Source organism: Pagrus pagrus (genome assembly GCF_965226575.1).
Source record: "Pagrus pagrus genome assembly, chromosome: 13".
Classification (NCBI taxonomy): Eukaryota; Metazoa; Chordata; class Actinopteri; order Spariformes; family Sparidae; genus Pagrus; species Pagrus pagrus.
In genome coordinates, this window is record NC_140197.1 from 11,600,445 (window position 1) to 11,626,449 (window position 26,005).

The 26,005-nt window shown below is 38.2% G+C and overlaps 2 protein-coding genes and 1 long non-coding RNA gene across 3 annotated transcripts in view; 2 read left to right on the forward strand and 1 right to left on the reverse strand.

Annotated features, from left to right (window-relative positions):
* Positions 1 to 655: 655 nt before the first annotated feature.
* On the reverse strand, positions 656 to 8,610 carry LOC311268351. The gene is made up of 3 exons (XR_014623963.1): positions 8,505 to 8,610; positions 1,111 to 1,203; positions 656 to 1,009 (listed from the first exon to the last, which is right to left on the reverse strand). It is a non-coding gene; the product is annotated as an uncharacterized lncRNA (long non-coding RNA).
* A 696-nt stretch (positions 8,611 to 9,306) lies between these two features.
* On the forward strand, positions 9,307 to 16,540 carry LOC311268465 (interferon-induced very large GTPase 1-like; the record flags this gene model as incomplete). Its single annotated transcript, XM_084372140.1, has 11 exons — positions 9,307 to 9,397; positions 9,523 to 9,557; positions 9,641 to 9,746; positions 9,912 to 10,511; positions 11,160 to 11,203; positions 11,553 to 11,667; positions 12,467 to 12,507; positions 12,646 to 12,842; positions 13,518 to 15,164; positions 15,958 to 16,111; positions 16,421 to 16,540. 11 exons carry the CDS (start codon positions 9,307 to 9,309, stop codon positions 16,538 to 16,540), a joined length of 3,150 nt encoding a protein of 1,049 aa, XP_084228266.1.
* The window catches only part of LOC311268335 (interferon-induced very large GTPase 1-like), a 31,938-nt gene continuing 17,515 nt past the window's right edge, over positions 11,583 to 26,005 (forward strand). The window contains exon 1 of the mRNA XM_084371930.1: positions 11,583 to 11,667. The gene's annotated coding sequence lies outside the window, so the exon portion shown is untranslated. The remainder of the gene's footprint in view (positions 11,668 to 26,005) is intronic.

A 26,005-nucleotide genomic window follows, 5' to 3' on the forward strand; every position in this document is an offset into this window, starting at 1 on the left:
TCTTTCAGATATTTACACTTTGAAAAGTGACTTCAATTTGAAAATGTAAAATCATGACATAAAACCTTTCAGAAATACTTCACTTCAAAATCCAACTCCTACACATACCCAACACTCATTCCTTGTAACATCCTACATTGATGTTGTTCTTGTTTGAGATTCTGGTGATCTGTTTACTTTTTATCATTTCATCTTTAAATAGAGGTAAAAACTAAGTTTTAGAAGGTAAAGAAAGTTTCACCAGGATTTTTTTTTTTCAAATTTGTTTTTTAAATTCATCTGTATTGGACCATTTGTTTAAAAATGTATTGTTATACTTCTTTTGACCACAAGAGGGTGAAGTGCACCACAACCCCATGTTTTCAATAGTGTAATCTTCCAACTGAGTTTAAATTTCTCTATGCCCTTAAAACTCCAGGTACGTATATTGTGTGTTAGCAGTATGTAACATAACTGTTATATGTTGTTTTCAGAGGTGCATGTAGAAATCAAGGGACAACAAGATGCTTTTAGCCCTATGTAGAATATGAGATAGTAGTTGACTTCTGCATCTTGTGGCTGATATGAGTAAAGCAAAGACCAAAAAGACCCCCAAAAATGTAGCAGGCCAAAACTTTCATGATGAAAACAAACAAGCCAACAAACAAACAAAAAATGAAAGAACTGTAAGTCTTTACCATAATATTTTTTCTCACTTGCCTTTCAGGGCTTCTGTACAATTGCTAGTCACTCTGAGATGTTTTATATGTGTCATGTCATCATTTCAGTGACTTCAGTGTGTTTTCTTCTTGTGTCTGTCTGCAGGTCTGCAGTCTGGTTTTGTCACTCTGCCCCGCCTCTCTCGTCCTGATAGACAGTTTCAAGATGGAGACATCTTGAGACATCCAGAGAGCAGCTGACGTTCTGTGTCGTCATTATGGTGGAGGGTCCTTCACAAAGAGAACGAGGACCGACAACAACACCACCTCTCCTGCTCTTTCCCACAGCTGCAAAACACCATATGCCTTTTCTGAAGAGGAAGAAGAGATCAAAGTCTAGATGTTGAAACTCCATCTGACAGAGGGCAGAAACTTCATTGATGCAATAAAACTATAAAACATTTCCACTGACCTGAGATCTGGGCTGTTTCTGGTCAAAGGGCCTGAAGATTGTGTGATATTCTGTTGTTCCTTCATGAAACATTCTTCCTCCTCTCACATGCACCTACATGGAGGCATTACAGATCAGCCACCAGATCCTTGTCTTTGTTCAGTTTCTACAGTATGGATGTTTGATGCAAATCTTGACCCGGGCCTTCTGCCTCTTAGAACTTTGTTGCTGCCGTGATTTTATACAGATAATTTAAACTACTCGAAAGACATAAGTTATGGAATAAGTCTGACACCACAAAATGGATTCTTGGTGGATGGATTAGACTTTATAAGCTCTTCTTACATTTCAAGAGTAAACTTTATCATGTAGCATCATGATTTCAACAAACCAACTGCCATCAGACAAATATGGTGCAGTAAAATAGATTTGCTAATATGAAGACTCGTCAGGTAAAGGTTCTTGGGTTAGGGGTCAGGGTTATTATGAGAATATTTACATATAACTGCTTTCATCGATTTGGACACAGGTATAATCACAACAGTCACAACCTGATAAAAGTGGCTTGTAGGGACCTAGTCATTTATTTTTGACTATTGTTATTTGCTGTTTTGTATTTGTAGTGAAGTTCCATATTTATCTATTGTTCACTTTTCTTGTTATAAATTGCAGTTTAATCTTTGGGACCTACAGCATCCACTCTAAATGTATTTATTAATTTACGTGTACAATTTGATGTATCATTTTGCTTGTTACAATGTACAGTATTTTGCCTCTATATTTTCACTTAATCATATACTTTCAGTTAGGAGGTTGATGTTGGTTATTCATCTAGATTTCATGCAGTGATTGTGATCGACTGCAGACTTTCAGCCAGTCCTTGTTTAGGATTGGCTTCTCTTTTTAGACTGTTTACCTGATGAAGGTTTAGTATCAACACATTGCAAATAAATGTATTTTTGCAAGTTGAACAGTGTGCAGGACTTGCAATTCAAAATCACAACAGGGACAAACAGTGTTATCACTTCATGAAGTAGTAACAGCAAACATGTTGGCAGACAGTTACACGGAGCAACATTAGCATTCATTAAGAGTTGTTTTTCTGGCCACTTGAAGAAAGAAAAGTTCAGCATTTATTCTCCGTTCAGTTCTGGTTTAGTTTCCACCATAACTGAGGCAAGAATCTGTCTCATTAGTTGCTAAATGTTTCTTTATGTATACTTCTTTATGTACTATAGTACTTGCTAACTGTGTTTGTATGCTGTTTGGTGCAGGGCAGTTACAGTACGTAGTTTTTTTTTAGAGCTTTTAAAGGTAATAATAACAGCCTGCTGCTGCAAGAAATGAGACTGATGAGTGTAGTAGCAAAATGTATCATTTGCATTTAACCACACATATTGTTGTTACCTTGCATCACCTTGCACTGTTTCATTTCATGTATTGACCTATAACCTCAGTTTATTACACCTTTAACACTGTGAATTATAACCTGGCCTAAGTGTGAACTGTCTGATTTACTTTTAAACAGTGACCTCGCTGATTTATGGGAAAGTGTTTGTGCACAATAGCACTATGTGCTTGTCAGGTGTTGTGTGTACATCCAAGGCCGTCTGGACAGCTGGATATTGTTTAGTGAAATCTCCTTTTCTCAAGGTATCTCTGAGTGAGCTATAAACTGACTTTGTCTGTGTCTCTTGGTCAGTCTCTGCCAGGGTTTGCTTGGTGGATGAGGCTGGCCTTTCAGCTGAAATTGCTTAACTCTGTTTACTTTTTGCTTTTATCACTTTATTAAATTACACAAATACAACCTTGTGTGAATCATCTTTTATTTGTTCACTTCTAAATGAGAATTTCCACCACAATGGGGGTGGCGAGAGTATTTTGGAGATTTCTGTAAATGATGAGCTGAGAAATTTTAATAAAACCTTTGGTACAGCTGAGACAAAAAGCAGGGTCAGAAGATGATTATCTTTGGGTTTCAATATTTCTCTTACAGAGGCAACAACTTTGTAAATTACAAGTGTTCACTGTTGAGAGAGCATTTGTGTCATCAGGTTTTTGGATCACCACGAGTCGGAGCTCACCTACTTTCACATTCACTTCTTGTGATCACTGGTTTACAAGAAACGCAGATGCAGGTTTGGGAGGAGGAAATAGGACTTGTTTGTAAGGGGCAGATCTACAGCTCACTCTGTGATCTCTGGTTGTTGGAAGGATTTGTAACAAGGCAGCACATCTACACAGACCAGACGGAACTGAGAATACGAAGGTGAGTTCATCCAGCATTGTTACAGATGTATCGCTATAGCAGACAGGTTTTTTTTTTCCAGATTCAGGTTCAGATTTGAAATTGCTCAAACTTGGCATACACTACTGATTTTAGACATATTAATTCCAGCTCATAATGTACGAGTCAATCGTCTACGATGTAAGGCCAAAGCTCACGATTAATGTGCTCACAGTGTACTCGTCAAGCCATGACCTGAAAGCTCACACTGTACGTGTAACAACGTCCTGGCTACTGACAATTGTCAATAAAGATTAGTTTGAAAACTCCGAGGCAGGTTTTAGCAACAATGCTAACAAGGCAGACGCGTGCTTCCTCGATAACCTGTGCAATCCTGTGTGCTAAAACCTGCAAGAAAAAGAGGCGCCGGTATATCACTGTGTAAATGTATTACTTTTACTAGGACACTAAGAACCTCTGCCATCCCCAAAACCCTGCTGCATTCATGCTGTTGTCATGTATGACCTTTGAAGTCATAGACACCCTGAGCTTCTTCATCTCCTCAACAGAATCCATACTGTTCATCCAATTATTAAAATGTATATTCCAATAAGTGATGCTAATACAATCTAAAAAGAAAGGTTGACATACAGACAATAATTGTGGATGAATTCTTGTTAAAATGGTTGTATTACCCTCTGACCATTTTATGATTCTGGATTTTTCTGAATATTACATGAAACTACATGAATTGATTTATATTTAGGCCAGCGGACAGTGGAACCAGGTGAAATCTTAACTGGCACATGTTGGCTAACAGTTGCATTCATTTGGAGCTTCTTGCTACTTGATGAATGCCCAGTCTTTGCTCTCCCTTCAGCTCTGGTCTGGTTTACCCCAGTTCTGAGGGAAATATCCGTCTACTTAGTTGCTTCTATTATGTTCACTTACTACTCTCTAACTGTATCTATCTGCTGTTTGGTGCTGGTCAGGGAGTGTACAGTGTGGTTAGAGGTGAAAACAACAGCCTGTCGGTGTCAGAAACAAGATGAATGAAAGCAGCAAGAGTATTTTGGCTGTAAAAACAAAAAGAGCTAAAAGACTAAAATATTCAGTAAAGCTGCAGAGGGGATCATTCTCTGTGGGTTTGTCTCTATCAGTGACATGACATGACCCCTATTAAACTGTCAGTATACCAATATTTATTAGTGTAGTTTTGCCACTGCTGTAAAAATGATGAATCTTTATAGAACCAGCTCACTAAGAACATTTAACATTGTGTGTTTGGTCAGTGGTTCATTTAATGGTATCAGTATTGTGTCATATGAAATCATGAGGTGCAGATGACCTACTTTCACTTTGACTTTTGTTATCAGTGGTTATCTAAAAATAGATGTTTTTCCGTCACTTTTGAACTTTACTACCATCTACTGGATTGTAATATGTATGGCATGTATTCTGTTGAGGCCAAATGTCCTATCTTGTGATACATTAATAAACATTGTGAATCTGCCCCATGATTAAGATCTGCTCCAAAATTCAATGAAAATTAGGCCAGTGGTTTTTCTATAATCCTGCTGACAAACACGCAATCTAGACCAAACCCAAAATATAACCTGCTTCATGGAGGTAAACTCTCACTCCCTTGAGAGTCATTGAGCCTGTACAGTTGTTATGGCTAACCTGTGAGCAAACAACTGCCTATGCCTGATGTGAACACCCAAATGCTAAAACATTAACTGGGTCCTGATGAACAACCCAATGAGTCTTTGTTTTGTTTGTTGTGATAAACAACATTTTGAGTCATTTTATTGGACATCAATATGAAAATGATTTCTAAATTTAATGATTTAATCAAGCAAATGAATCTTGTTTTCCCTTTGCAAACCTGAAAGAAATAATGGTGAAGTAGATCATCTATTACACTTTAAATAAAATATATATATTGCTTGCTAATATCAACTTGATTTATTGTAATCAAAACTTAAAGCACAATACTACACTTCACAATCAAACATTAAAATGTCACACAATTACCCTGATGTCCTCAAGTTACATTCCACCTCCATTTACCCTTCTTATCTTGCTCTGCAAAACCCAAACTCCTCATAAGATAAAGTATGATGAGATAAACCTTTATTGATCCCCAGTGGAGATGTTGCATGTTGATTGTTGCAGCAGGATGATGACCAAAATTAGTACAGACAAGTACACAGAGTAAAAGAAACAAACAAGTAAAAGTGAATACAAAAGTGAACACAAAATTTAAAAAATGCAGCAGCATTTGGAGAAAAAATTACAAGCCAAAGGGCCATATCACCTCTGGTTGTAAGCCAGAAAATATGGACACAATTCAGTGTACAAAATCTTACTTTTACATTTTTTGGCAATAACGGTACTTCAGCATCAAAAGTTAAAGTAAGAGTAATTAATACATATATTTAAATGGGTTAGGGTTATACATACTGTATACTATAGGTGGACCTATTATTGGCCTGGTCGGTCATCAGATCTAATATTTAGCAAATTGCTGATTATCAGAATTACTTTTTTTTTTTTTTAGCTGAATGGTGATAAAATTTATTTATTTACTGTACTCTGGCTCTGATGCAACATGTAATCTGCAAAGAAAAAAACCTCAGGACTCACTGAGCTAAACCAGCTTATAGCATTTTAATATTTACAGTTTATTTAATATTTATTTCATCATATAGCCACTGGTCAATCTTTTTTACCTAATCTCCGGTTAGTAAACAACATTCTACTTTTTACTGTAGAATATATGTATAGCTATATATTTCTTTATTTTTAAAAACAAATCAGAATCAGAGTACAGATTTGAAAGAGCACTGAACATTGTGTTTTTCAGTGGTATCAGTTGTAGGGTTTCAGGGAAATCAGGAGTTGGCGCTGAACTACTTTCACTTTCACTGTTTGTCATCACCGGTTTATATAAATGCAGATGGTTATTTTGCAGTGCAGACTGGACAGTTCGGAGGGGCAGACCAACAGCTTATATTGTGATCTCTGGTTATTTTTGAAGGATTTGTAACAAGGCAGCACATCTACTGAGACCAGGCAGAACTATTAAAACTAGGGCTGGGACTTTTACGCGTTAATTAAGATTAATTAATTACACAAGAATTAACGCGTTAAAAAAAATTAACGCATTTTAATTGCACTTATTTTTGCACCGCGGAACGTTTCTCACTGGATGAGTTTCAGGCGTACCGATTATACTGGAGCACAATTATTTAACAAGTTAAAAAGCCGCCGACACTGATCACTGCCTATGGATCTATAAAGTTTTAATGTAGCCTGAACGCAGTTCAAACCGACCCGGTGCCTCAGCCCTGCGACCAAGCTTTGATAAACACACCGGATCCGCGCCGGTTTACAGTATCCTCCCGTAGTTTAGCCGGTCGCTACTGGAGCTTAATTAAAAAAAAAAAAAAATTAAAAAGCGCTCGTCGCAGTGGAGCTGAGAACAGCGGAGTTTCCTCTGCTGCAGCTGAACAGCTGACATGTGGTCAAGACGTAGGTAGCCTACAGACCTGTCACTGTCTCACTGTGCATAAGACTTCAACCTCAGAGCTCTCTGTCTTCAGACTGTCCTGACCTGTCCCTGAACATCACACAGGGAAAACATAGAGCTGCCTATGTGTTATTAATGTTTACATCAGGCTGAGTTCAACAAATCAGTTTATGCTATCGTGATTTAAGTAGTTAAATACAGTAATCATCATAGTGTAGTGGCAGGAAAGACCATTTACCAAATAACGTGTTACTTAAACATTTTTCATTGTGCTGTGCTCTAAAAATAAACTAACAAACTAGTGTAGAGTCCTGTATAAGGAATGTTCAGCTTAAATTTTCTCCTTAAATTTAGGTTCTCAGGAAAATCGCATCTTATCAGGTAATTGTTAATCGATCGATAAGGTCCATTAACTAACGATTAATGAATTAATCGATAATTTGCATCCCTAGTCTGTTGGTCTTGGTTAAGTACCACCTTGAAAAAAAAATAAACAATGTTTTGTAGCTTAAGCTTATGTATTCAGTCATTATTCAGTGGTATACTAAAACCCATATGAAAAACAATGCTTCTCACTGTTCTCAGGTCAAATATTTATATGCGATTAAAAATGCGATTAATTTCGATTAATTAATTACAAAGCCTCTAATTAATTAGATTAATTTTTTTAATCGAGTCCCGGCCCTAATTAAAACACAAAGGTGAGTTTATTCAGCATTGTTACAGATGTTTAATAGTTTTTATTATCAGATTAATAATCATATTTGAAATGGATTACCTTTACTTTACCATACTTTATGTAGAAAGTTTAAGAACTGTGGACATAATTTCCCAAATGCAAGACCAAATTTAACATTTGAAATAAGTCTAATATTCATTTAATTTGATCTTTTCTAACTACTAAACTACCCAACTTGTGGTAAACAACATTTAACTTTTTGCTGCATCAGAAACAGACAGATGTAATATTGTATCTTTTATGTACTATTGATGTTCTTATATGTTCTGTGTGTATTTTTTATTAAGGCTGTCAAGCATTTAATTAATTAGAACTTTTAAGATCATTACAATTAATTGCACATACCAATATTTGCCCTAATGTTCCAATGCGTAGTTTTGGTAGGACCCAGAAGCGGACAACAAGGCAGGGAGTTGAGTGCAAGGAGATTTATTGACACTTCACAAGGGTTATGCAACTGCAGTCAAGCCCGCCTCCACTCAGATAACCTATCCTAAAAATACAAAAACACACTGGAGTGGGGCTTCAAAAAGCACCCAGATGTTGACAGGAGCACCGTTTATTTATGCAGCAAGGACTTTTCGTGCCATTGGAGCTTAAAGTTTGAGTCTCTAGCCAGAGCCTCTCATCAACACTGCGGTCAAGCCCACCTCCACTCCGAAAACCCCGGTCAAACTAGCCTAGTAGTTATTTGTGGTGCCCGTATATAGTAGATATTACGGTAATGCAGCGCAAGAACAGAATTCAAAATGAAAGCAACGAGCTATGGACGCAATTTCACATTAAAACATTAAACACAGAACTGAAGGCAAAACTGTGGACAAAACAGCAGTGTTATTTCTGAAAAAAGTTGAAGCTAAAATTAGCTGGGCTCACTGCATGTTAATATATGTTTAAAAACTAAGCCTACTCACCGCTCATGCACCAGACATAAACAAAGAAAACACTCTGGTAAGGGCCAAACAGGGATTCCTCACATGGACAGCCACAGCAGAGACAGAGCAGGAAGCAGAGGCAGAATAACTGTCACAGGTGCTTCCGCTTGGCCCTGATTAGAGAATTTGTTGGGGGAGGAGTTGAGTCCAGGCTGCATTCACCAGCACTACACCTTGCTGTGTACTAGAGGAGTATACCCCACCACACTATTGCTATCCATGCTAATGATGTTAATCATGCTGAAATGACAGCATCTGGTAGTGATGGTATAATGTCCAACTATTAACCACAGCCCATTCTCGGTTTGAGAAAGAGTGTTATCAGGAAGAAACACTGGCTGCAGTGGGACTTTTCCATTCAGTAGTCCAGCAGCCTTTAGTCATCTGCCTCCATCATGTTTTAAAGCTACTGTGGAGTGTGAAGGAAACATGTTCAGTGACGTAAGGCCAAGAGGCGTCATAGAGCTACATTAATCTGCTTTTTTTTTTTAAAAATGCGTTATTTTTTCTAAAATTGATTAATTGAAATTAAGATTCATTATTTCCTTATTTGCCCCATTATTGGACAATAATGTTTTTGAGTCTTGAAATACAATTTGGTAAATTTTTCATATTGCAATATCTACAATATCTACAAAAAGGATATTAGCCTCATATTCTCTTGGTTGAATACTTGCACATTCAGCTTCAATAGTTATTCAATCTTGCAGTAATAGTTTATCACAGTATTTGTCTAACTGACTTTGCCCTTGTTCTTTACAAAGCATGAAGAACAGATAAGATGGAGGAGGAGAACCAAGACAAGACACCAGCTGGAAGAGCTGAAGAGTCGGATGTCAACTCTGTAGAACTGCCTGCGAAAAAAATAAAGGGTAACTTAAAAAAAAAAAGAATAAATAAGTAAATAAAAACTTAAATAAACCTAGGACAAGGAGTTTACCAATTATGATGTTTATGCTCATCATGTTTATTCTGATATTCCAACATGACCCTGCAGTGGAGGAGTTACAGGAGAGTGAAGATGAAACCAAGGTAAATGTAAAATTTCAAAACACATCTTCATCTCAGTGGGTCTGATGTGACGAGTTGGTCAATAAAATTATCCATTTTCACAGTGTGATCCAGTGAATGAACCTGATGAAGACCAGCAGTCAGTGAACAATGATGACACAGGTGGAGGGTCTGAAATCAAATCAGGATCATCTGCATCCAATGAGAAAGGTAACAAACTTAAATGTAACTTATTCAACTCATTTTGAGAATGTGAGATTTGTTTATTACCTTTGATTGTGTCATTGTTTTTCTGCAAACTCTGTATAACTATGATACTGTTGTTTTTAAATGATTTCTGCAGTTTAACATATTGATGTTTTATTTTTGTTTCAGTGCTGCCTGAACTCACACTTGTGTTAATTGGTGACACAAATTCTAGTGAGATTGGATCTAAAAACATCTTACTTGATTATGTTGAGCAGGCTAATGTGGAACAGTTTTCCACCAACCTTTATGATTTATGTGGTAGGCTCATCTCTGTCATTAACATGCTTGGCCTACAAAACACTGACCAATTCCCATTAAATGAGGGAATTCATGCCTTTCTCTTACTGTTACCAAATGGTCTGCATAACAGCCATTACAGCTCAGGAGTGCAGTGGTTAGAAAAAGCTTTTGGGAAACGCTCACTCGCTTATTTAATGACAGTTGTGATTCATGAGTCAGATGAAAAATGTGAAAGTGCGCTGACAGACCTGAAATCCAACAGCAGGTTTGCTGAAAAAAGATATCACACATGTACAAGAAGTATGATGGATGAAAAAGAGATCATAGCTCTGTTGGACAAAATAGATGATATGGTCTCTGAAAATGATCCACACTGCTACAGTGGACCGATGTGTGATGAAAATAAAGAACAGAAAGAACATCTGGACCACAAATCCCATGAAGAAGAAAGCACTGATTCATCAGTGTTTCAGAAAAATCAAACAGGTGAGATTTTAATGTTGGCATTCTTGGATAACACCTACATTGCTTTATCAAGATTAAATGTACAGATATTTCCCTCTAGAGTTGGTGGAGACCAAACAAACACAGACCAAAACCAGTTTGAATAATGGACAAGCTGAAACATGAGTCCCATTAAATGCTAATGTTTTCTAACTACTGAATGTATAAATATGCAACAGTTTGCTAACAAGTTCACAATATCAACTCAGAATATCTAAATGCAGTGTTTACAACTTGTCTCTGCTGAGGCGAAAAGTCAGTTATTGTACCTTTTAAATAACTGAAATGACAAAGGGGGGGGGATAGCTCGTTGGAGAGCGTCTGGTGGCCTTGCATTGACCCATGGGTATCAGCCAGGCACAGCCTGAACAAAGTACATGGAGCCGCTGCCCTGTGGACCCACCACCATCAGGGACAGAGAAATACAGAAACTGTGGGGGTGCCAATTTATACACAATGTTGCTTTAATATTAAAACACATCATCTCTCTTTGGTATAGAGGAGATGCATCTTGTTGAACAGTGAACTTTTTGAACACACACATCAATTTTACAAATAAATCCTCTTCAGCTGGAATAGTTCACTGACAACTTCAATCCTGCGATCTGCTTGTTGTTACATTACCTGCAGGAGAGGAGCTGGAGGAGGAGAGTGAACCTAAAACCAACGTAAAGGTGAGATCTTTTCATCCTCAGTACTCACAGCAGTATTTATGTTTAATGCCACCTATTTTTCTAAAGTTAGACCTTCAACTGAAGATTGGAGCTGTTTATGTTTTTAGCTTAGACTTGAACAGAGTTTGACTCCATGGATCTCCTGGTTAGACACATGGATGAGTTGAAAACACTTTCCCAGAAGAACTTACTTTCTTCTCACTAAATTACAAACCTGATTGTATTTAGTTTGTGCATATTGCTTTCCTTGATTTTATTTTTTGTGGTACCACTGTGTGTTGTAGATCTTTAATTTCAATAGTTATAACCTGGTAACTAGAAAATTAAATAAAAATAATTGGATTCTCAGTGTGATCCAGTGGATAAACCTGCTGATGTTGAATGCTGCAAGAGGAATGACAACAACACACCAGTAGCAGGAGAGTCTGAAATCAAGTCTGTACCATCTGCAACCAAAGAGAACGGTAAGATTTTGTTGACTTATTTAATACTACAATAACATGAAACTGTCAAAATCATAACTGATTTAGATTATAAAAGTCAAAATGTTATATGATAGAATGAAAAAATGATCCAAAAGCACATTGCTCTGACCCTTTTATGATAAAGTTAATTATTTTACTGCAGGTACTTCAGATATAAATCTGTGTGGAAACAAGGATAAGGTAAGAGACTCCTAACTTTATTAAAAAGATCTTTAGTACTATTTACTTTATATCCCATCCTACATCAATATAATTTTTACAAACAGTACAATTTTATTTACTTATTTACAGCAGTCAGAGAAGATTTCTGAAGAGACCAACTTGAAGAAAAAATATCCAGCACAAACTGAAACACTGCTCGGCAGACTTCACCTTCAAGACAAATATCAACAGAAGTTTTCACCAGCAGATTTTCTTCAGATAGGTCCACCTGTGAAACAGGACCATGAGACATGTGAGAAAGATCTAGCTCATACTTTTCTTCACAGGCTGATGATGTTAGACTACAGAGCCAGATATATTCCTGTAAGACAAGACAGTCCTGAGGTCAGCCATTCAAAGCCTGTTCCAGAGGTTGACAGTGCTGAGACAGAAGATAGTGATTTAGATGATTTTTTCAGCACCACTGTAGACTCTGATCAATCAAAACAGCCTCATGTGCATCCAATGGACGTTCAGATGGCAGTATTTCACTGCTCTGACAGCTTTTTTAAGCAGAACATGATTACTAAGCTGTCACAGTGTCAGTACGCTGTACCTTTGCTTGTTCCTGACCCAGTCACAATGGACATTGAATGTCCTCAGTGGACTTTCAGGCAAGTAAGAAAAACATGGAAGATAACTCAAACCAAAGATAAATCAAGCATTGTCACCATGAAGAGTATGCCCAACTGCAATGCTAAGACACCCATGGTGTCATTTTTCCGTCTGGGTTCACTGTCTCAATCTAAATCTCAGCTGATGAACACTTTGATCAACGACCGTCACAACACCTTCTTCCACAGAAACTGTCCAGGAAGCACAAAGTGTCGCCATTTGATGGATGGAGTGGCAGAGATTGCCTGGTACTGCCCAGCTGGAAAACCCAATGATGCCTTCACTGACTGCATTGCCTTCTGTAATCTTCACGGTGATGCTCTGTTGAACGAAAAACAGTGTGAAATACTGACTGAAAAATCTTCAGTCAATGTTGTTCTTGTCCCAACTCTGGAAAAAGGTGACAAAAGTACTGCAGTTATCTCAGCCCTTTACAAGTCTCCAAAGCCTCTCATTTGTCTCATTGTTTATGAACATTTCAATACTGTTGAGAAAAAGGGAAAATACAAAATGGGTCTGAAGGACAGAAGCCAGTCAGATGTTTCTGAAGAACTGAAAGGAATCATTAGAAACATTTTGTCTGGACCAAATGCATCCTTCCAGCTTGAAACCATGGCTGAGGTCTCTGGAATCAGAGTTGATGAAGATGACAGTCTCTGCCAAAAAGGGAAATCTGCTGCTGAGAGAATAATGAAATTACTTCAGGGGATGGATGGTCTAATGATTAAAGTTACATTTCTCCAATGCCAAGGCCAACTGTGGAGCAAGTGGTGCAGAACAAACAAAGAACTGTATCGCCTCACAGGACAACTTGAGAAGGAGAAATCTGAAAAGGAACAACAACTGAAGCAAATAAGACAAGATCAATGCAAAGCTTCCTGTAGTGAGCTGATGAAGTTGTTCATTGAAAGCCTCTCATCTTTGAAATCAACAGACAGAGAGTATTTCCTGAAATGGACTCAGATCTTAATGGATGCCCTCTGCACAGATGGTCTCTCTTCAATTCTCCAAAGCTATGATGAAAAATGGTCTGAGGTCTTGGCTTTGAAGAAGAAGCATGACAAATCTGATCAGCTAAAAATGAAGCAAACTGAGCTTGAAGAAATATCAACAAAACTACAGTCAGCAAATTTTGGCTTGGAGCACATGTTTAGAGAAATGGGACAGATCTATGAAGCCCATAAATCTCTGAAGAAACAACCAACGAGTGGACAGACTGACTGGTCTAAATACCCTGAGCTGGCTGCAGAGCTCATGATATCAGGACACCCAATGGAGCTGATGGATGGTGATGCAGGTCATGTACCTTTAACATGGATCTCTAGTCTTTTAGATGAAGTCATCAAGAAACTGGGCAACAAGAGAGTCTTTGTTTTGTCAGTTTTAGGCGTACAGAGCAGTGGAAAATCAACTATGCTGAATGCCATGTTTGGGTTACAGTTTGCAGTGAGTGCTGGCAGGTGCACCAAGGGTGCCTTCCTGCAGCTGGTCAGAGTGTCAGAGGAGATCAAGAAAGACTATCAGTTTGACTACGTTCTGGTGGTGGACACTGAAGGACTGCGTGCTCTTGAGTTAGCAGGTAACACCACTCTTCACCACGACAATGAACTGGCAACATTTGTTGTTGGTCTGGGAAACATGACATTGATCATCATCTCTGGAGAGAATCCGGCTGACATGCAAGATGTTCTGCAGATTGTTGTTCAGGATTTCATGAGGATGAACAAAGTTAAACTTTCTCCAAGTTGTGTGTTTGTTCATCAGAATGTCTCAGATATCACAGCTGCAGAGAAGAACATGGATGGAAAGAGACGCCTGCAAGAAAAACTGGACCAGATGGCCCAACTTGCTGCAAAGCAGGAGGGTTGTGATGCTGAGTGCTTCAGTGACGTCATTGCATTTGATGTTCAAAAAGATGTGAAGTACTTTGCCCAACTGTGGGAGGGAAGTCCACCGATGGCTCCTCCAAATCCAGGTTACAGTGAGAGCGTCCAAGAGCTGAAGACCTTCATCCTCTCTAAAGCTTCACAGTCTGAAGGGATTACTCTGGAACAGTTAAAAAGCAAAATTCATGACCTGTGGAACGCCCTGCTGAACGAAAACTTTGTTTTCAGTTTCAAAAACACACGTGAAATTGCAGTGTACAGAAAACTTGAGGTCCAGTATGGGAAATGGACCTGGGCCCTGAGGAGCAACATGTTGACCATTGAAAACCACCTTTACAACAAAATAGAAAATGGAAAACTTGACAAGGTTGAGCTCAGTTACTTTAATAAAGAAATGAGCAAAACATATGAAGAAATCAAAAAAGCAATGACAACATACTTTAATGATGACAGAGACAAAGAAATGTTGGCTCAGTGGCGAGGCACATTTGAAAATAAAATCAAGGAGTTTCACGATGAACAAGTGAGAGGAGTCCAAAGAAAACTGGATGAAATTATCCAGCAGAAAAACGCTCTTAAAAAGCTTGATGATAAGAAGACAGAGTTTGAGAACAAGCTGCTCCAAAAGAGTAAAGATCTCGCTCATTGGTTAAAAGACAAGGTCGAAGATGAAAAGGAACTTAGAAAGCAGTTCAACTCAGTTTGGAGAGGCTGGGTTACTGAGTTAACCGCAGGACCAACATCTATCAAGGACATCAACTATGAAGAAGATCAGTTAGTAATCCTTCATGAGCTTGGTTTCGAATGGTCTCTCATACATGAATCCAGAAGCAGTGGCAGCTATAAAAAAATATCTGTGGTTGGAGATTACAGTCATTATGTAGCTAGCCGTAGAATATGGGACAAAGTTAATTTTTTGTTAACAGGGTATGCTCAGTATGAAGAACAGCAACGGATCAGATCCTTCATTGAGGATGTTGAACAACAGTCCCTTGATGCGATCAAAAGCAAACCTGTAGCTACAAAAGGCTACAGTCCAGCTTACTTGGAAGAAGTGGCCAACAAAGTAAAAAAAAAGGTGACAGAATTTGAATCAACAAGGAAATATGCTCTGAAGAAGGAGTTTACAGTCGATCTTGTGCTGTATGTATTTGACAGAGCAGAGAGTTGGCTGACAGAGTCTCACAAGAAATTCAAAATGAACAATGATGCACATGTTTATTTAGAAAGAAAGAAAGAGCAATATTACAACATTTTCAGAAGCTTCTGTAAAGGAAGCTCATCTGCTGTTGTGTTTGGAGAACTGATGTGAAAAACTGAAGAGTTCCACTGTTGAGACTTTTATAAAAGAGGAAGTAGAGAAATACATCTTCACAGAACAAAGAGATAAAGCACAGAATATACTCAAGAACAATGTTGAAGACATCAAAACATCTGTGAGTTTGGCTTTATTTGATGCAACAGAGAAAATCAAAAGAGAGAAAGGGGACATCGACCAGTGGGTGAAGGAATTTTCCAGTTTGCTGCACAGTACACTAAAATTCACCATTTCTTCTCAAAACTTCAGAGACATAAATGAATTTGACTTTCTGAAAGAAGAGATCGAGAGAGGCCTTGAATCCATCATGGAGGAGATGAACAGCCTCTCACTGGATAAGATGAAGGAATTCAGGATGAAGCCTGATCAAATCCTCATCGATCAGCTGTGTAACTGCTGCTGGGTGAAGTGTCCATTCTGTGCAGCTGTTTGTACAAACACACTGGCAGATCACAGTCCTGATGACCACAGCGCACCTTTTCATCGATCTGCTGCAGTCAATGGATTTCACTACAGAAACACAGTGGAACTGAGTGTTGATTTCTGCACAACAAATGTTGCAAGTGATCAACAATTTTACCCCCATAGAGATTCAGAAGAACTGATTCCCTTTAAAGAGTACCGAACTGCTGGCCCAGAGTTTGCTGACTGGAGAATTATCCCTGATGAGTCTCAGGTGAAATATTGGACATGGTTTGTGTGTCGCTTTCAGGAGGAACTGGAGGATTACTATGAATTAAGATCCCAAGGCGAAGGAGAAATTCCCAAATGGTGGAAAAAACACACTAAAGAAGATGCTATTAAAAGTCTGGATAAAATGTTCAAGCTGTGAGTGAGCCAACAAAACTACAACCCTGCTGAAAATCTCTTGTTATTCATGAATCCCAGAATAACACAACTGATTTCATCACTGACAGGTGAATTTGTCTGTGAGTGAGAAATGGATTCAGACAACAAAAGTCTGTTTGCTTGATTGAGGTGAAGGCAACAAGGAAAAGAATGCAAAAGAACAATAGTTATAATTCACATGTACAAAGTCAGCTACATGTACGTACATGTATGTAGGATTCATGGCAACATTTTCTATGTAATCATGACTTAAAAGGAAATTAAGACAGGAATTCTTACAATGTGTCGCTGTTTGATTGAAACTGAATCCTATTACATCATTGTTTTACAGGATGGACAATATTATGTACTTCTGCTATATCAGCATGTAATCAAAGAGTATTTCAAGTATTTTCTTTAATTTCATATTTCTACTTTTTAAAGCGTCTAAATCTTTATTTTGATGTAGTTGTTGTTTCATCATTTGTTGTTGTTTTTTACAATATGTTTTAAACGTTTCTGTTAAATTTGTTTCAAGGAGTGAAGAAATGTGCCAGAAGTTGAAACATGATATTTGAGTTTAATTATTTTAGTTTGAACGATGGAATGATGCCACATTTTTTATTTCTTTCTTCATTTTATTTTATGTTAAACTCTCTCGAAAGACTTGACAACATACACATGTTATCACCTTTGTGTATTGCTTTTTAAGTTGTATATTTACGTTTTCATGGAGAAAATTGATGAAGATGTGACGTGAAATCACCATATATCAAATTTGAAGTTCTGAGGTTTTATTAACAGAAAGAGTTGTCAGATATATATTGTCAGATAAAATATGTAATTCTTATACAATGAGGAATGTTTTAATCACACCTGAAAATCATGTCAAACAAATATTGCCTTTAGTACTTTTATGCTGTAACGATGTACTTCTTTGAATGTTCACGTTAAAGAACATACCATCTTCATGATAATGGATGCTTTATGTTTTTTAAGTATATGAAGTGTAATCTCATTTGACCTAATCTTAATATGTCCACATTAACATGAGTTTTTTATTTGTGTCTAGTCAGATTTCTGCTCCATCAAAAGCAAACTGCTCTAATATCCTGAATTAATGTAGACAGTGTTGTCTTTGTGAGAAGAATCATTGTTAGATGCTTTTATCATTCAATAAACTGACCTTTCAGTGATAATGTATGAAAAACACAAGAGTTTAACTTGTATGTTATTAGTGTGTGTTATAGGTGATGGAAATAAATACTTTCTGTTCACTAAAAGACCGGGTTTCTTTCTGATTAGTGTTTTTGAACTGACATTCTTATTAAACATATTTAACTGCAAATACGCCAACTTTTTTTAATTATTACATTTAAGTACTTTGCCCTACTACCATTGGATAGGGGCCTTCTTCTAATGACCCTATGAACCTTCACCTTTGGGTTATTAACTTTGACTGTAAGAATATCACATTACCCAATAAGCAGTGGTGACTAATGGTAAAATAATAATTAAAACTGGACATTTATAACATTGAAAACTTCAAGAATTCTGCTTAAGATAAACATGTTTAACACAAACACACACATTCTTCCCCTCTGCATAAAAATAAATGCAGAACTGACTATTTTAAACACAACAGTCCCAAAAAAACATCATTTTGGAAAACACGACAGTTGATTTAATGATAAAGGTGGGACAACACTTCTTGTTTGTGATTGGACAGAAGTTCCTAGTGACAGTTCAGTGTCATTTCCTGTTTCTATTGCGTACTACTCTCAGCCTCAGCTCTAATTCTTTCAGGCGTACTGTCAGGGTTTCATGGGACATTTTAAAGGCATCATTATTCAAGTGGGGTTGTATGAGGTACTTATCCATAGTCGGTGTATTACCTACAGTAGATGGCGGTCAGCATGCACCCAGTTTGGAGAAACAGCAGTGGTACGGGTGTAGAAGCTAAGCAATGTACTGCTGTGGACAGGGCTGCAGCAAAACATATTTAATACACCTAAAAAAGGCCAAACCAAAGACGTGTACACTATATTTAGAATATTTTCAGCATCTTGCCTTTAGTAGCCGTTTCTGACAGGAAACTGAAGCTTTCTAAGCCACCAGACTGTTGCTGGTCTATGATCAGTTAGTTGTTTTTGTTATTGTGTGCCTTCTGTGTTTTAAAAGAGTGAGTTCAGATTCACCAAAGTCTAAAATTGCATTTTAGTATTTACACTGAATCACACATGTAATACAAACGACAACTGCATTAATTTTGAGGGATCTGTTGACTTGTGAAAATGCAGATTAACATGCCGAATGATGAAATAAAGAGTTCATCACAAAATGAATGAGCACACTGCAGTGAAGAAGATAAATAAAAAAAAAAAACATAATATGAAGATCTTCTGCCTTTGGTTGAACACAAGCTGTAATAACTGTAAGGATCGCTGTGTATTCTGTGGTAAAAGTGGCACATTGGTCCTATTAGCTCCAAACTGACTGTGATGGAGAATAAATAAAGCCCAGACACAGGTTTGTTGGTGCCTCCTACAATTAATTTTTCCAGTTTTCATTTCCTTCATTCTAAATGCACTGATGATACACAGGCATCATACCCACATCTAAATGAACTAAATTATTCTGACCAGTTCTTCTGCTCCTCCTTTTGCTGGAGCAGTTTGTTCTCTAAATCGATCTACGTTGTCACCATGTGTCACTTATGTCTCCAATCGTTTCTTTTTTCTGTGACATTTATCCATCATGCGCAAAACCATTACAGCCATCTTCTCTGACTGTGTATTTTTGAGTCCCAGATCACGACGAATGAAGGCAGCAGTAAAGTCTCAGACAGTCACTATTAGTTTAATTGATTCCAGTCACAGATTACACAGGCAATCTCAGTAAGCTTTTTATATGCAGTTTGCTTTGTCAGACTGCTACTCTTTCATAAGTAGACTGATATTGTGTGTGAAGTCAGTGTTACTGTTTGTGGGAAACAGTTTTTCAAAGCCAGGATTAGGCTTCAACCTTCAAACACAACCAAACCAGATCAGTTGAATTTTAACATTTTATATTCTTGTGCACAACATGAGACTTTTAAATAAAGATACATTTCCAATGCACTGAAGATCTACATCTCTTAATGAATAATGTTTCTCATAATACCTGACTAATTGTCAATGTCTTATCTTCAATCAAACTGATAAACAAATGATACATGTGTAAGAGCAGTTCTGTCTCTCAGCAGATCTTGAAGGAAGTCAGTTTGAAGTCCCCGGCAATTTTGACGTAGCTGATGACATCCATGCTATCACGGTTGGGAAACTGGACTTCCTGTCCGTCAGGAAGCTCCACTTCAAACATGTCTCCAGCCAGCTTCAACACAATCTAAAACAGAGAAGGTACTTTGAGAAAAAGTTTTTTAATTTTTTGTAGAAAATATCTGACAGATCTTAAAACCTCTCCAAACAAAACTCATGGCTGAATATCACTGAGGGTAAGTGGGACAATATGCTCCTTAGCTCATTACACCGACCCTTTAACATTAATTATGTTTTGTCAGCTGCCTTTAAACTATACACAGCAATAAAAGAGTAATACATTTCAAGTTAATACAACTTCCCATTTCTCATTTTTTTCTTGATAAAATAACCTGAAATTCAAACATGTATCGACTGAGCATCACTCACTCTTTACTGGACTGTGGAAGCAGAGGAGGGATTTCTGGAAGAGCTTTACCAACTTCAAGGTAGATGGAGAAGGAAAAAAGTCTGAAGAGGAAATAACCTTCACTGGTGGTACACAGAACAGCTTCATTATTGGACCAACATGTTTCGGCTTGTGGCCTTCATCAGAGTCTTTACTGGACTCCCATCATGAAGCACCATGAAGATTTCTGGTTTCCATTCACTTTATGTTCACTCCTTTCCATCCCTGTTCAGTGGCATCACTCTGCTTTTGCTGTCTCCTCCTGTTTTGTACTGTCTGTCAAGTTTGTAATGTTAAGTCCATCTAGGAGACAGAAACCTGTCTGTCCCTGCAGTGAAGTCTCAGCAGTGTGTTGTTGGGTTGTTACATACTGCCACCCTGTGATGAAACAACTGAATTGCTAGACGTACAGTAACTCTATAGCTCATACTTTTTAAACTTCCTTTTCAAATACAAACTATGAACTCTATGGTTTCCAGTTAGGTGAAATTTGTTTGTGCTAAAAAAAAAGAAATATTTTAATATATTATAAAGTGATATCAATTTTACTGTTCAAATAACTAAAATATGATCATTTCTGATATTTATTTTTTAGGTTGGATTTCCTTTCAGATATTTACACTTTGAAAAGTGACTTCAATTTGAAAATGTAAAATCATGACATAAAAACTTTCAATTCAAATACTACAACAAACATTCCTTGTAACATCCTACATTGATGTTGTTCTTGTATGAGATTCTGGCGATCTGTTTAATTGTTATTATTTCATCTTTAAATAGAGGTAAAAACTAAGTTTGCAAAGGTAAAAGAAGTTTCACCAGGATATTTTTTCAAATGTGTTTTTTAAATTTGTCTGTATATGACCATTTGTTTAAAAATGTATTGTTGTTATACTTCTTTTGACCAAAAGAGGATGAAGTGCACCACAACCCCATGTTTCCAATAGTGTAATCTTCCAACTGAGTTTAAATTTCTCTATGTCCTTTAAACTCAAGGTACGTATATTGTGTGTTAGCAGTATGTAACATCTGTTATATGTTGTTTTTAGAGGTTTATGTAGAAATCAAAAGACAACAAGATGCTTTTAGCCCTATGTAGAATATGAGATAGTGGTTGACTTCTGCCTCTTGTGGCTGATATGAGTAAAGCAAAGACCAAAAAGACCCCCAAAAATGTAGCAGGCCAAAACTACAATGAAAACAAACAAACAAGAAAACTGGCAAAAAATGACTTGCCTTTCAGGGCTTCTGTACAATTGCTAGTCACTCAGAGATGTTTTACATATGTCATGTCATTATTTCAGTGACTTCAGTGTGTTTTCTTCTTGTGTCTGTCTGCAGGTCTGCAGTCTGGTTTTGTCACTCTGCCCCGCCTCTCTCGTCTTGATAGACAGTTTCAAGATGGAGACATCCTGAAGGGGTCTCTACCAGACAGCGGGATTGTTTATCAAGGTTTTATCAGTATTAGTGAAGATTTTTCTAAAATGATGTGGCTGATGTAATAAAGGCCTGATTTCCATTAGACATGTTGTTTTATCAAATTTGTGCTTTGGTTTTTGTTTTGTTTTTGTGTCTTTTGAACTTTTTAAATTCACATCAAATTCCCTCAACAGCTGTTAAAGTGTGTAAATAACGTTAATGTAAAATTACATCTTGAATTCTGATAATAACTTGCTATAATTTAATAAAATAAATATAAATAAATATGTACTGTAAACATCATATTGACTGAAATATTGCCTGCTTTGCTCAGTTGGTAATCCAGCCATGTCTCAAATGTGAGATTAAGTTCAGGAAACTGTCACATGAATGACGACTCAGTCCCTTGAGAGTCATTGAGCCTGTACAGTTGTTATGGCTAACCTGTGAGCAAACAACTGCCTATGCCTGATGTGAACGCCCAAATGCTAAAACACTAACTGGGTCCTGATGAACAACCCAATGAGTCTTTGTTTTGTTTGTTGTGATAAACAAAAAGTTTGAGTCATTTTATTTGACATCAATATGAAAATGATTTCTGAATTTCTTCCATTATAATGATAAATGTCTGTTAGTTGATTACAAATGAGGTCAACTATGACAACTAAAAAAGAAAGCTAAATATTCAAGGGAGGAGTTGTTGGTGTTGGTCTGTATCTTCTGTATAAGTAAATTAATCTTTTTTTCCTTTGCAATCCTGAAAGAAATAATGGTGAAGTAGATCATCTATTACACTTTAAATAAAAGATTTATTTTGCTTGCTAATATCAACTTGATTTGGAAACAATGTCAACTCTGACTGGAGTGCAGTTGAACTCAATTTAACAAAGCAAAACTAAACAAAAGGGAGCCGCAAAAGGCGATCTCCGGTCCAAAAACCACACAAAACGGAATGAACCAAAAGAGGACCCGCAACAGGCGAGCTACAATAGTTGGCAAAAGCCACACCAAAAAAACAGAAAAGGAAAAACAAGTCTCTCAGTCAAACACAAAATCACCAGACACAACCAGTACTCCTACAATAACCAAACTAACAGAGTGTGTCGGCTCTCTAGTGCCTCGCAGACACGCACATACAACAAAGGCTACGGCTTTTTTAAACACACACACACACACACACACACACACACACACACACACACACACACACACACACGCACACACAACCACAACAGAGGCACAGGTGTTGTGCAACTCCCGACTGACGAGCACTCCTGGACTTTTTAGCCTCCTCCTCAGCTGGCGCCGTCTGACTGGTGGATGGATTCTGGGTCCTTACCAATCAGGAACCTCTGGCCGCGGAGTGGGAGGGAGCAACCTGCTTGACAGACATAAGACTACACCAACCCCAAGAGAGACTGAGATGCGGCGGCGGCCGTAACAATCTTATTTGTTACCCTTATAAGTACACAGTAAAATAAACAAATAATAGAGGTATATACAAGTAAGAGTGAAAACGTGAATAAAACATTTAAAACATGCAGCAGCATTTGGAGAAAAAATGACAAGGCAAAGGGCCATATCACCTCTGGTTGCAAGCCAGAAAATATGGACGTCAATTCAGTGTACAAAATATTACTTTGGTAAATTTCTGGACATTTTTTGGCAATAACGGTACTTGAGCATCAAAAGTTCAAGTAAGAGTAATTAATAGCCTACATATATTTAAATGCAAGGGTTAGGGTTATACATACTGTATACTATAGGTGGACCTATTGGCCTAGTCTGTCATCAGATCTAATATTCAGCAAATTTCTGATTATCAGAATGACTTTTTTTAGCTGAATGCTGATAAAATGAATTATTTACTGTACTCTAGCTCTGATGCAACATGCAATCTGTGTTACGGGTCCCAGGATTGGTACCGAAGTAACAAAAGAGATTTCTGTAAAATACAGATAAAGACCAGCAGCAATGAAGACACACGTTATTCGTTCGTCATCCAGATTGCATCTGGGGTTTGGGCAAAAGTTTCCCCCCGAAACAACCTGGGGCACCATAGTTCCTGTGTCCCATGTTCCACCTATATGCTGCTGGCATTTTCCACACATGAAAAATAAAATAATAAGATGGTTCCCCATATTATTAGGCAAAATATTAGACCCAAGAAATTAAAGGAAATTACTTTTCAGCTTGTTAAATTAAATAAACACCAAAAATGGTCCCTATATTTTTGAGGTGTACCACACACTCCCCCACTAACAAAAGTGGCTCCCGACACTTAACAATTAAACTTAAATACCCCACTTAGCTGTGCCCACTCTCAATAATAAACCAGACATCAAACAAATTTCTGTGGGACACCCAAAATTCTAAAGCATGTTACCAGCTAACCATACACACTGTCGTGTAAGCACTCAGTAGCAATGCAAAGGATAAGCTATGGGCTGGTATGTGGGATGGATAATGGGCATGGGCTGGAATGAGTGAAAGAAGGACTGGGGATACTGGTGAGTGTAAACAGGCGGCTGAGTTCCTATGGCACCCACCATGAAACGTGGCTGGTAGGTCGGTTGACCAAGAGAGGTGTAAGTCAACATCTGGCCAGGGTGTCTGTCTCTGGTAGACCTTCTCAATGTGGGCTGGGTGTCAAGCTGAGTCTCTTGGGTGTCTTTGAGTGAGTCATTAGCCTGAGACAGGTCCTGCTCATCATAAAGCTGGGGTTCGTCAGGGCCTGGTGTACTTTCACTTAGTCTCTCCAGCTCTTCCATATTAACACCTTCTCCCTCAGGTGCAGGTTCAACAGAGGTTGTTTCTCCAAAGCAGGCTCCTGTCCACTCAGAATTATTTCGTGTCTCACAGTTGACTCTTTGGTATGGTGCAGGATTATCAACTCTTGGGGTTTCCCTTGGTATCCGCAGCCAATATCGTGGTTGATCCTCCTCTTCATCTGATTCACCTGACTCAACGTTCTGTGTCTGTTCAGTTGCTCTGCTTGGTTTTGTCGACCTTAAATCTCTCTTTTGCGACTTTACAGCCGCATTTGGTTCTGGTGGCTCAATAGGTAAGTCATTTACTTGGAGCAACAAGTTTCGATGGAGAGTGCGGGTGGGACGACTGCCAGTCTCAGGGCTCACCTTATAGACTGGGTTATCTCCAATCTGCTCTCTGACAATGTATATAATCTTTTCCCAGAAGGGCTTTAGTTTACAAGGGCCTCCTCTTTCAGCAACGTTCCTGACAAGGACTCTGTCTCCTGGCTGAAGAGTCACACCTTTGTTTCTTTTGTCATAATAATGTTTGCCTTTGGCACTTGACTGTTGGCTGTTAGTGCTTGCGATTCTGTACGCTTCGATCATTTTCTCTGCCCATTTCTCTGCGTATCCTCTTGCTGTGGTTGTTCCTTCCTCGGCAACCAACCCGAAGAGGAGGTCGACAGGGAGTCGTGGGTGACGACCATAAAGCAGATAGTATGGCGAGTAACCCGTTGACTCATGCTTAGTACAATTGTAAGCGTGTATGACATGAGACAGGTGATCTTTCCAACTTTCTCTCTCTTTCTCTCCAAGTGTTCTTAGCATTTGCAACAGGGTCCGGTTGAACCTCTCCGCTGGATTGCCTTGGGGATGGTAAGGGGAAGTCCTTGAATGGTTCACACCAGAGTACTGCCTGAGAGCTCTAAACAACTCGTTCTCAAACTCACGGCCCTGATCGTGATGGAGTTTGGCCGGGTATCCGAAGCGGTGAACAAAGTCATTAAAAATCTTGTCAGCAGCAGTTTTTCCTGCTTTGTTTCTGGTGGGGTAAGCTTGAGCAAACCTGGTGAAGTGATCGACTACAACCAGAATATACTCGTACCCACCACGGCTGGTCTCAAGGTGAAGAAAATCAATACAGACAAGCTCAAGGGGGGAACTTGATGTCAGACTCCCCATTGGTGCTCTGTCATGTGAAACTGGCTTTTTCTGCTTTATGCAATGGCACTTTCTGGTGATGTACTCTTCGATATCCCTCTTCATGAAAGGCCAGTAAAATCGTTCTCGTGCAAGGCTCAGAACTCTTTCTACACCCACATGTCCCATTTTGTTGTGCAGGTAGGTGAGAGCTGTCTGCTTATAGGTGGCTGGCAAGACTAGCTGCTTGCGACCAAGGGGCTTCCTATACAGAAGTCCATCTTCGATAACAAGCCTGCTCCACTCTCTTGACAGTTTCCTGGTGTCTTTGTCCAATGTCTTACGTTTCTCCTCAGTCAGTTCTGTGTTATTTTCCTTTAAATCCAAGATTTTCCCAATGACCGGATCTTTTCTCTGCTCACTTGCAAGTTCAGTGTGGTTAATTACAGGGA